This window comes from Paroedura picta, chromosome 3 (assembly GCF_049243985.1).
Source record: "Paroedura picta isolate Pp20150507F chromosome 3, Ppicta_v3.0, whole genome shotgun sequence".
Taxonomy (NCBI): Eukaryota; Metazoa; Chordata; class Lepidosauria; order Squamata; family Gekkonidae; genus Paroedura; species Paroedura picta.
Genome location: NC_135371.1, coordinates 86,421,056 through 86,433,385, shown reverse-complemented (window position 1 = coordinate 86,433,385; position 12,330 = coordinate 86,421,056). Strand labels below are relative to the sequence as shown.

General features: G+C 42.6%; 1 protein-coding gene across 13 annotated transcripts in view; it reads right to left on the bottom strand.

Moving 5' to 3' along the window:
* The window catches only part of COL23A1 (collagen type XXIII alpha 1 chain), a 587,226-nt gene that overhangs the window by 153,368 nt on the left and 421,528 nt on the right, over positions 1-12,330 (bottom strand). For all 13 annotated transcript variants that reach the window (XM_077326687.1, XM_077326689.1, XM_077326681.1 and 10 more), the window contains one exon: positions 11,898-11,926. In XM_077326687.1, coding sequence (XP_077182802.1) covers positions 11,898-11,926 — 29 coding nt within the window. The remainder of the gene's footprint in view (positions 1-11,897; positions 11,927-12,330) is intronic.

Sequence of the window (12,330 nt, the reverse complement as noted above, 5' to 3'; positions counted from 1 at the left end):
AATACGGGGTGCTTTGCCAGTGCCTTCCCCAGTCATTACCGTTTACCCCCCAGCAAGCTGGGTACTCATTTTACCGACCTCAGTATATTATGAAGGTAGATAAGTGAATGTAATACTTATTTTCCTCATTAATATGTATGGGTATGAACAGGCTCACAAAGTAAAGTTCGTCACAAATTTTGGCTGGATTGTGAAGTGATGTTTGTGGAAGGGTGCCTGGCACAAATATTTCATGAACTTTAGGGCTCTTTGTGCTGATTTCTGAGTGATTACATTTCCAGACAGTCTCCATTCAATTAAACTGTTTACAAAACTCCAAGGCAAAAGGGGAGCTGAATTCGCCAGCCTTGTAAACACCAATAGGAGCCCTCCAAAGTTTAAGAGGCATAGCTGGCTGCCAAAAACAAAGTTCCCATCATGCTCTACAGGATCAGAATGCTATATATATGCTCAGCTCAGCTCCACAGCATCTCTTCTATGTGTCAGGATTGTTAGAAAATCCTGCCATGAATTAGCCTGAGTTTCTCCATGACAGTAAGATTGATCTTTGTAGCTCTGTGCCTAGGGGCCCCAGGCCCATATATTATGCATGCTTGCTTGAAACCGAAACTATGTTGATGTAGCTATTATCTCTAGAAGCTGTGAATGTTCTTTCCTTTGAAGCCCTTTGGTTGGGCCTGCATTTTGTAACCATAACATCTTATCTGGGCCCAGAGACAGCCAAGGACATGTGAAAAGTAGCACTGTGTTTTATGGTAACTGTCTCCACTTCCTTCCTCCCCTCCCTTGGGAACTTTCAAGTTTTGGGCGGGAGAACTGTATTGATAAGGAGAAGCAAATCTGTCCTCAGGCAGATTTGACTTCTCCAGTCTAGGTGTATGAAGTATCTCTCAATAAATGCTTTCTATTCAAAGAAGCTTGTTGTGAGTCCTTGCAACGTCTGACACTATGGCTGTTTGCAATGATACAGACAGACCGGAAACTAGCAGAATTAGCAGAACACATTTCCTCGTGATTGGGAACTTCTCTTCCCTGCTGGAGTTTTAGTGTTAAGTAGACTCAGGGTTCTGAGCCACCATCTTTGGAAGCTCATACGTAACATGAATCCTGTAAATCTACGGTTCTCAACCTTCCTAATGCCACGACCCTTTAATACAGTTCCACATGTTGCAGTGACCCCCAAATATAAAATTATGCCAGTGTTCTTTCACAGAAATCAAACTGAAACTGACCAATGGCATGAAGATCTATTGTTCATGATTGTATATAAATTGGGTTTTTCCCAGGGCTTCTCAGTTCAGTTCTGCCTCTTGTCCAACCATGCCGATATCGCTCTTTTCTGCTGCTCCAGACAGAAGAACGCTCTACCCCGCAAGGCTGTTATCTAGCCTTCTAAGGAGCAGTCAGGGCTGATCTCCTCTAGGACTGACCGGTTTGTTCGCCTTGCAGTCCAAGGGACTCGTAAGAATCTTCTCCAGCGCCAGAGTTCAAAAGCCTCAATTCTTGGACGCTCAGCTATCCTTACAGTCCAACTTTCGCAGCCAGACATTGCAACTGGGAATACCATAGCCTTGACTTAACGCACTTTTGTTGGCAGGGTGACGTCTCTGCTTTTTAGGATGCTGTCTAGATTTGCCATAGCTTTCCTCCCCAGGAGCAAGCATCTTTTAATTTCTTTGCTGCAGTCCCCATCTGCAGTGATCTTGGAGCCAAGGAAAATAAAATCTGTTACTATCTCCATTTCTTCCCCATCTATTTGCCAGGAATTGAGAGGGCCGGATGCCATGATCTTTGTTTTCTTGATGTTGAGTTTCAAGCCAACTTTTGCACTCTCCTCCTTCACCCGCATCTACAGGCTCTTTAGTTCCTCTTCACTTTCTGCCATTAGAGTGGTATCATCTGCATATCTGAGGTTATTGATATTTCTCCCTGCAATCTTGATCCCAATTTGTGACTCCTCTAATCCCGACTTTCTCATGATGTGCTCCGCATACAAGTTAAATAGGCAAGGCAACAGTATACAGCCTTGCTAAACTCGTTTCTCAATTTTGAACCAATCAGTGATTCCATGTTCAGTTCTCATTGATGTTTCTTGACCTGCATATAAGTTTCTCAAGAGACAAATAAGATGCTCTGGTATTCCCATCTCTTTAAGAACTTGCCACAATTTGTTGTGCTCCACACAATCAAAGGCTTTAGCATAGTCAATGAAGCAGAAGTAGATGTTCTTCTGGAACTCCCTAGCTTTGTCCATGATCCAGGGTATGTTGGCAATTTGATCTCTAGATCCTCTGCCTCTTCAAAATACTGCCTGTACTTCTGGACGTTCTTGGTCCACATATTGCTGGAGCTTAGCTTGTAAAATTTTGAGCATAACTTTGCTAGCATGAGAAATGAGTGCAATGGTACAGTAGTTTGAACATTCTTTGGCATTGCCCTTCTTTGGGATTGGAATGTAAACTGACCTTTTCCAATCCTGTGGCCATTGTTGAGTTTTCCAAATTTTCTGGAATATTGAGTGTAGCACTTTACTGCATCATCTTTTAAGATTTTGAATAGTTCAACTGGAATGCTGTCACCACCTCTAGCTTTATTGTTGCTCAAACTTCCTAAGGCCCATTTGACTTCACATTCCAGGATGTCTGGCTCCAGGTCAGTAACTACCCTTTTGTGGTTATCAGGGATGTTAAGCTCGCTCTTGTATAGTTCTTCTGTATATATTGCCATCTTTTTAAAATCTCTTCTGCTTCTGTGAGGTCCCTACCATTTTGGTCCCTTATCATACCCAGCTTTGCATGAAACGTTATCTTCATATCTCCAATTTTCTTGAAAAGATCTCTGGTCCTCCCCATTCTATTGTTTTCTTCTATTTGTTTGCACTGTTCATTTAAGAAGGCATTCTTATCTCTTCTAGCTTTTCTCTAGAATTCTGCATTCAGTTGGGTGTATCTTTCTCTTTCTCCCTTGCCTTTCACTTTCCTTCTCTCCTTAGCTATTTGTAAAGCTTCCTCAGACAGCCATTTTGATTTCTTGCATTTCTTTTTCTTTGGGATGGTTTTAGTTGCTACCTCTTGTACAATGTTGTTAACCTCCATCCATAGTTCTTCAGGCACTCTATCAGATCTAATTCCTTAAATCTATTTGTCACCTCTACTGTATATTCGTCGGGGATATTATTTAGTCCATACCTGAGTGGCCTAGTGCTTTTCCCTACTTTCTTCAATTTAAGCCTAAATTTTGCAAGAAGAAGCTGATGATCTGAACCACAATCAGCTCCTGGTCTTGTTACTGACTGTATAGAACTTCTCCATCTTTGGCTGCAGAGCACATAGTCAATCTGATTTCTGTGTTGACCGTCTGGTGATGTCCATGTGTAGAGTCGTCTCTTGGGTTGTTGGAAAAGAGTGTTTGCTATGACCATTGTATTCTCTTGACAAAATTCTACCAGCCTGTGCCCTGCTTCATTTTGTACTCCAAGGCCAAACTTGCCTGCTTTCCCGGTTATAGTTGGAATGTATAGGTCTATAGTTGAGGCCATGTCAGTAAGAGAAATGTGCCCCCCTCAGGCTGTGATTTTTTTGTATTCCAAGGCCAAACTTGTCTGTTATCCCGGTTATCTTTTGGCTTCCTACTTTAGCATTCCAATCCCCCATGATGACAAGCGCATCATTTTTTGGCATTGCTTCTAGAAGGTGTTGTAAGGCTTCATAGAACTGGTCAACTTCATCCTTTTCAGCAGCAGTGGTTGGGGCATAGACCTGGATTACTGTGATATTGAATGGTTTGCCTTGGATTCGAACTGAGATCATTCCGTCATTTTCGGGATTGTATCCCAAGACTGCTTTTCCTACTCTCTTATTGATTATGATTATGCAAGATTCTTGTCCACAGTAGTATACCTGATGGTCATCTGAATTAAATTCACCCATTCCTGTCCATTTGCGTTCACTGATTCCTAAAATATCGATGTTCAGTCTTGTCATCTCTTGTTTAACCACGTCCAGCTTGCCTTGATTCATGGATCTGACGTTCCAGGTTCCTATGGAATAAAAATCTTACAGCATCGGACTGTCTTTTCGCCACTAGTTACTTCCACAACTGAGCGTCCTTTCGGCTTTGGCCCAGTCACTTCATTCATTCTGGCACTACTCGTACTAGCCGTCTGCTCATCCCCAATAGCATATTGGACACCTTCCGACCTGAGGGGCTCATCTTCCGGCGTCATAACGTTTTGCCTTTTGGAACTGTCCATAGAGTTTTCATGGCAAAGATACTGGAGTGGTTTGTCATTTCCTTCTCCAGTGGATCACCTTTTGTCAGAGCTCTCAGCTATGACCTGTCCGTCTTGGGTGGCCCTGCATGGCATAGCTCATAGCTTCACTGAGCTACACACGCCCCCTTGCCACGGCAAGGCAGTGATCCTTGAAGGGGGGAATAAAGACTAAGAGGCTAGAAAATAAAGATATCTAGGCCCCAGAAAGACAATCTAGGGGAGCAACCCCCCAAATCACTGTTTTTGTCAATGCTGTAGTATCAGTAGCTCTGTTTTATATTACTTATGCATATTCTAATCCATAGACAGTGACAAAAAAGGAATTTTTTTTTGTATACCTGCAATTAATTTCAAGTGGGTGGGCATGAGAGAGCAGATGACAAGGCAGTGAAAAGGCAAGGAAGAAGTGGGGCTTGTGCCTGTGTTTTCAACAGGGCATTTCCCATTCAAAACAATATGAGCATTACTGCTGGTTAACAAAATTAATATTTTGACTTCTTTAATAAAAATACTGATGAGAATGACAAAGCTTTCCCTTGAAGTTTGGCAGTTTTTGCTGAGGGTGAGGGATAGGAGAAATACATCAGAGAAAGTGGGGCAGATATAATAAATGAAAGTCAAGACCCTCTTTTATTACTTCTGTGGTAGCAGTTCATATAAGGGGCAATGCTACAGTAGAATTACATGGTAAATCAATCACATCAGCACTTTTTTTGTGTGTGTGAAATGCGGAAGAGGAATGTTGCCTGCTGGATTCTGAAGAACCAACTAGTGAGCAAATACTGTCGATGATGGAAGAAAAGACTAGCGTGATTGACTCAGAAACTAAAGTGTCTGGGGCTTTTTGTTTAGTAAAAAATGTGATTAAGTGATGAATATGCAAGGTATGAAGTTATATGCCATCAAGTTATGTAGAGAAAACTCAAAGAAGGTATTTTTCCTCTCATATATCATATACTCAATTGCTCACTGAAACTGAGGGTCAGTAGATTCAGGATTGACATTTGGAAGTATTTCTTTACTAACCACATGAAAGAGTAGTTCAAAGTTTATTAAGTGATTATTGGGCTTTGGTATTTCAAGGAACCTGCTCATGGCAATGCAGTCAATTTCCATTAATTCCTTTCTAAACTGAGGGTCCTGCAAGCCATTACCACGAGCTGATCAGCTGTATAACAAAATAAGCACAAGTTAAGCAAAAGATTTACAAAAGAATTATGTTTTCCTTTATTATTTGCATCTGCTTAGTTTTCAAATATATTTTTCAGTCATCTGGCCTCAAAGCAGTGCATCTCAAATGAAAATCAAGAAGAAATTTGGTTCTTATATGCCGCTTTTCTCTACCTGAAGGAGTCTCAAAGTGGCTTACAGTTACCTTCCCTTTCCTCTCCCCACAACAGACATCCTGTGAGGTAGGTGAGGGCTGAGAGAGCCCTGAGAACAGCTTTATCAGTGCTGTGACGAGGCCAAAGTCACCCAGCATGTGGGGGAGCAGGGAATCAAACCAGGCTCGCCAGATTAGAAATCCGCACACCTAACCACTATAACAAGCTGGCTCTCTCAATGTAAAATAAATACTTAGGGCCTTTCCGCACAAGGACCAATGTTGCCAATTGGTTCCACAAAGCGGAAACGCTATTTTAAATAGTGGAATCTCGGCGTTCCGCATACCTGTATTTGTAGTGGAATCCATTGGCGTTTCATTCGTTCCCCACAGATTTCCACTTGCAGGAATCGCTAGAAAGGAAGCGATTTTTTCTGTGCTTGTTCCTGCCCCTGGCCGTCAATCAAACGAGCAGCCAATGGGCAGTTGTTATCATGCTCCAGAAAAGCCGCTTTCCCTTTAAGCACAGGTTTTTTTTAAAAAAAGCACACACACGTTGCAACGAATATGCGTTGATTCATTGCAACGGAGAGACCCATCTAGCTGGCGTGTGAGCTGGCGATTAATCGTTACCACGCTCCCCCGAGTGAAAAAAAAATCCCCCCCACACACAGGGGGCTGTGTTGTGCTTGGGGACTTAGGGGAGCTTTAAAGCACTTCTGTGGAGGGACTGTAGCCGTAGAAGCTTCACTTGGTGAATGAAGCCTTGCTGGTTCGTTGCTTTCCCTGCTCGCTCCAAGGAAAAAAAAAATGGTGATCGCTTTGCCAGAAGTTCGGAGGAGAGAGCCAGGGGGAGGGACTTCATTGCAGCAGCTACATTGAGAACGCACAGGTCTTTTTTGCTAGTGTTGCAGGTTGCTGCCAGGAGTGTAGTGATTTTCTGAGGGTGAATCCACTTTTCTGGATTCACCGGAAATCACTACAACTAAGCGATTTTAGTGCTAGTGTAGCAGGACTGTTGCAGATTGTGTGCGACGTCATGTGGAACGGCAAATTAGTAGCGTTTACAATTTGTAAGCCTTCTGCTACTTTGAACTCGTGCGGAATGGCAATGTTAAATATAATGTAAAATAAATAATTAAAAGTATGCCTATCAAAGAAATATCAACAACCTCAGATATGCATATGATACCACTCTAATGGCAGAAAGTGAAGAGGAATTAAAGAGCCTGTAGATGCAGGTGAAGGAGGAGAGTGCAAAAGTTGGCTTGAAACTCAACATCAAGAAAACAAAGATCATGGCATCTGGCCCTCTCAATTCCTGGGAAATAGATGGGGAAGAAATGGAGATAGTGACAGATTTTATTTTCCTGGGCTCCAAGATCACTGCAGATGGGGACTGCAGCAAAGAAATTAAAAGACGCTTGCTCCTGGAGAGGAAAGCTATGGCAAATCTAGACAGCATCCTAAAAAGCAGAGACATCACCCTGCCAACAAAAGTGCGTTTAGTCAAGGCTATGGTATTCCCAGTTGCAATGTATGGCTGCGAAAGTTGGACCATAAGGAAGGCCGAGCGTCAAAGAATTGAGGCTTTTGAACTCTGGTGCTGGAGTCCCTTGAAACTCTTGCGAGTCCCTTGGACTGCAAGGCGAACAAACTGGTCAGTCCTAGAGGAGATCAGCCCGGATTGCTCCTTAGAAGGCCAGATCCTGAAGATGAAACTCAAATACTTTGGCCACCTCATGAGAAGGAAGGACTCCCTGGAGAAGAGCCTAATGCTGGGAGTGATCGAGGGCAAAAGAAGAAGGGGATGACAGAGAATGAGGTGGCTGGATGGAGTCACTGAAGCAGTAGTGTGAACTTAAATGGACTCCGGGGAATGGTAGAGAACAGGAAGGCCTGGAGGATCATTGTCCATGGGGTCGCGATGGGTCGGACACAACTTTGCACCTAACAACAACAACATGCCTATCAAAAAGTAAAATTCAAAAGAAGACATTAGATATTAAGTAAGTCAACCCATTGACCCCCAACTCACTAGAAACTTAAAAGACGTTGGTTATTTAAAAAATGTTTCTGACCAGTAAATTCATTAGCAAGTGAATTCTGCAAAGTGGCTGCCACAGAGGCCTTGGTCCTTGCACTTACCAGCTTTGTGTTAGGGTTGCCAACATCCAGGTAGAGCCTGAAGACAGGACTGGAAACCCTAGCTTTGCCTGTAGAGCCGGAAACAATCTTTGAAGCTAGGAAGGGTCTACTCTGGCTAGTTTTTGGATGGGAGACCTCCAAGGACCACCAGGGTTATGATGTGGAAGCAGGGAGATGGCAAACCACTTCTGCATGTCTCTTGCCTTAAAAACCCTACAGCAGGAATTCTCATCCAGTGTGCTAGGGCACACTAGTGGGACATATTGTGATTTTCAAAAAAAAATTGTTTTAATTTTAAAAAGCTTCCCTTATATGGGCAGGTCATACTGTCCCCCCCCCTCCCAAAGTGGCCAATGATGGGCCTGGAGGTACTCAGAAGGGGAGTGGCTGTTCAAATCTTTGCCAGCCAAGGCTCCTACCACCTTGTTCATCTGTGCCGGTGGCAGCTGGAGTTGAGCAATGTAAGTCCTTCCTTGGGATTGGGAGTGGTTACTTTGGGAGTGTCTTTTGGGGATTTTGTTTTAACTCAGGGGGTGGCAGAGGGGCTTTCTGTGAGCTCTGGGCCTAGAGTGGCAGGGAGAGGGGCCTTCTGCAGCCCAGTGTCTGTCCGGGCCTTGGGCGACATTGAGAGGTGCCTTCTGCAACTCCCAAAAAGCCCATCTTGACAATTAAGCTACTTATCAATGGGATTCACATGGACTGGTGATCCCAGGTTTCCTATTCCATTGTGATTCATCTGTGGCAGAAAACATGCTAATGAAGCAATGGTTCCACCTGAGTGACATCACTTCTTGGTGTGGCAGGCAGACATGGCCAGCTGCCAGCACTTCTGGCATGCCTCAAAGCCTGAAAAAAAATTCAGTCATGCCTCCATGGTCAAAAGGTTGAGAAAAGCTGCCCTACAGCATCACTATAAGTCAGTGACTTGATGCCTCTCCCAAAGGAAGTTGAAGTCATATGAAATTTATATCACATTCCAGTAGTAATACTATACTATACTAGAGAAATCCCAGAATAAGGGAGATAAACAATTCAAAAAGAAATTCTGGAACTTGTACTGCTCTTGAAACGAAAATGTAGCTCTGTTTTGATTTCCTGAGGATATCTGGGATTATATAGTTTGCTTCTGCTTGGTACACAAGTAACACAAAACAGAATGTGATCTCAATGTAAGACATCAGCAGACATCCATACACACTACAATGAACATTTCATTTTCCAAAATATTCTTCTTGAAAACATTAGGGAAGCTTCTGTCACTTATCCAGTGAAATCCTGTACAGCATATATGTTAAACAGAATCCAAAACACCCATGTTACATTTTGACTTTCTTGAGGCAAACAGCTGAACTGACCCCCTCTATAAGTGTCCCCCAAATTTCACACAAAAATTTCACTAGGAGGTGTCCTGATACTGAGAGAAAAATATTCAGTTTTCTGATGAGACACATCTTGAGGATAAAGAAGATGCATGTCATTTAAATATGAATCACAAATACTGAAAAGTGAATGTGCATCACAGACCCATTTCCCAGTTCCTGACAACTCTGACCATTTCACAGTGAAAGGTTAACTAATGAGACCAGTCTGCCTAAACAGCTGGGTTTGGCAAAGACCATCAGCTGCTCTTACTCAACATAAGACACTAGAATCTGCTTTTGATTTGATCAAATTCCTTTCTTCTTGTAAGGCCGCTGTGCACTTAGAATGCACAGTTTTAGTCTTGTTACCATAAAAATGCTACTTCTTGTATCTTTACTGTTATCTGAAGCCAATATATGTTCATTGAGGTAGGATCACGACAGCATCAAGGCCAAAGGCACCGAGTAGGCAGCTCATTGGTAGCATTATGGGCATGCCAAGTGCAGCTCGTGGAGCAGATTATGCTGGTGGAATTGCTAGCCCATTCCACACTGGCCTACTTTTTATTTCACTGCATGCATTGGGGGGGGGGGGGAGTCCAGCCAGCCAGCCAGGCATCCGGCCATCCATTGGGCGATACAGCTGGCTGCACCCTGATTGGCCCTATTCCAACTTGGACAGCCAGAGACGTTCCACCCCACAGGTTGTTTTACAAATATATAGAGGAACCATGGATAAGGATGAGCTTCATCTTTTTATACCATAACAAAACTGTACTTATATTACAAGGGAGTAAGTGTTTATAGGCAAACTGCCTATAGAATTTTATTTAAAAGCCTAGAAGGAAGATGACTGTTGTTGTTGTTTTTCCAGGTTATGGTGGTGATAGCGGTGGGAAGGTTTTGTATTAATATCCAGAACCAAACTAGAACCAGGGCATTTTAAAACAGTCTCTTAACTCTGGCCACAAAGCACCAAGGCAACATTCCAGGGAAAATGATCTGAGTCTTGCCAAGGAGTCTTGCATTGTTTTCTTTACTAAGAGCAGATTATAAATGTATTATCAAGTAATGGCATGTAATTATAGGATTTAGGGCATTTCCTGTTTGTGGGGGTCTGTGTCGAAGCATAGAGCAAGGGATTGCAAGAAATAAGCATATTTCAAGATTTTAATGGGCAGTATATCCAAGACCAGTGCTCATTCATAAATAAGGATTCTTAGTATTTAGGCCTAACATTTAGAACAAACTCTGATTCCTTAATCTTTAATAAATTAAATTCTTAGTGCTTGTAAAGCTGCTTAGATTTTTATGCGAGTGCCCCCCCCCTTTTTTTTTGACTTGCAGAGGGGTGACTTTAGCTTCTCCTAGAATGTACATACCGGCTACTTCCACTACTGTTGTTGCCCTTCTGTTTTCAAGGCAGCTCCCCTTACATTCAGTAGGTATCTAAGATACAGAAAGTTGGAAGAAGCTATTCCAGAAGAACCTTCCCTGCTCATATCCCAAGGACTTGCTTATCTGTTTTATCGTTTGCTAAATGGTCACACTGATTTGTGACAAAATTCCAGTTTGACAGACCCAAGTGGGGAACAGACCCAAGTTGGGAACAAGTAGAGAGGGGCACCTTTCCTTTTTGTCTATCCCTTTAAAGAGTAATGAAGAGGAAGAGCTGTTTCTTGGTACCCTGCTTTTTTACTACCAAAAGGAGTATCAAAGCAGCTTACAATCACCTACCCTTCCTCTCCCTACAACAGACAGAGGGGGCTGCATGGTAGAGGAGGCAGAGAGAGCTTTGTGATAACTGTAACTGTAAATGGAGTTCTATAGTAGGCTTTCTCAACCAGGGTTTTGGGGACAGGAAGTAGCCTTGCTGGTGTTCACTTCCCCCTCCCTGACATACTAGAGTGATGGACTTCTCAGCTTCTAATCATTAACACATTATCAAATAAAAGTAAACAAGGAAAGTAAAAACTGACATATGCATTGGGAAAGGAACGTGTCATTCTTCACTATTCCACTGCAGCACCTTCTAATAGGTGCCCATGACAATTGTACAGTGCCTCTCACACAGAAATTACAAAAACAATGGATATGCTGGGGGGGGAGAATCATATTTTATGGGAAACTGGAGTTGCTGCACAGTCTCAAGGGTATATTTCTGGACAACACACAGGAAATAGGTAACATGAACTGATCTTCTGGGAAGCAGATCCCAACTCTAGCATTTACGCAAAATATCTAAAGGAAGGAACCACTGCAAAATGTTAACATCCAAATAAGTTATGGACCATTTGCTACATTTAACAATCAGCAGGTCACTACTAACTGTAAGCCTTTCTGTGAGTGTAAGAGAGTACACTGGCAGTTCTTGCTGTCTTTGTTTGCAATCAAACAAACACTAAGACATCTTTGACAGGAACCTGCTCAAGATAGGTCTCCCTAAAACAAATCCCTTCAGGGGCCTTGAATATGTCTCGGAACTATAATGGACATATATAGCCCTCATGTAAGCAAGGAATTGCATAGTTTGTTCTACTCCTGATAAATTCCCTCAAAGCTACACATGGTAAAGTTTACCTGGAATTCTGGGTGGACACCCACACTGTAACCAGGTATGTTACTTGCTCAGGCACTTATTCTAGAGGAGACTTACACATGTTCAACATCTCTTCCACATTTTAAGATTAAAACCCTTTTTGCTATTATGAGCAAGAGACAGAGAAAGCGAAAAAGAAGGCAAGGATGAGATATGTTGGAGAGAAAGATTGCAAAATAAAGGCAAAGTTACCGGGTAACCATCTCGTCCTGACTGCCCCTGTGATATTAAATAAGGAAAACAATAACATCAATCATTTGCATTAACAGCAGCAAGACATTACAGTCAATATAAAGATGCCAGGTGTCTCCACATGCTCCCCTCCCCCTAGCAGCAAGAGAGATCAAGGACAGTAGTTCATAGCAGGTTCTGTAAATGTGGATATCATTGTACCATAATGAAACAACTCTGTGAAAGAGGTTAGGCTGAGAAGTTCAGATCCACCCATGATCTTCATGGATAGGCAGAGATTTAAATTGAGCTCTCCTAAGCTTAAATGCAGCGCTGTCTACAAAACCACATCAGCCTTCTACCATCAGCTTTTTAAAAGGGTTTTCCCCACAACTAAGAGGGAAAGTTGACATATTTAAGACATATTTAAGTTCCAGGGACGTTATTTCTTGAC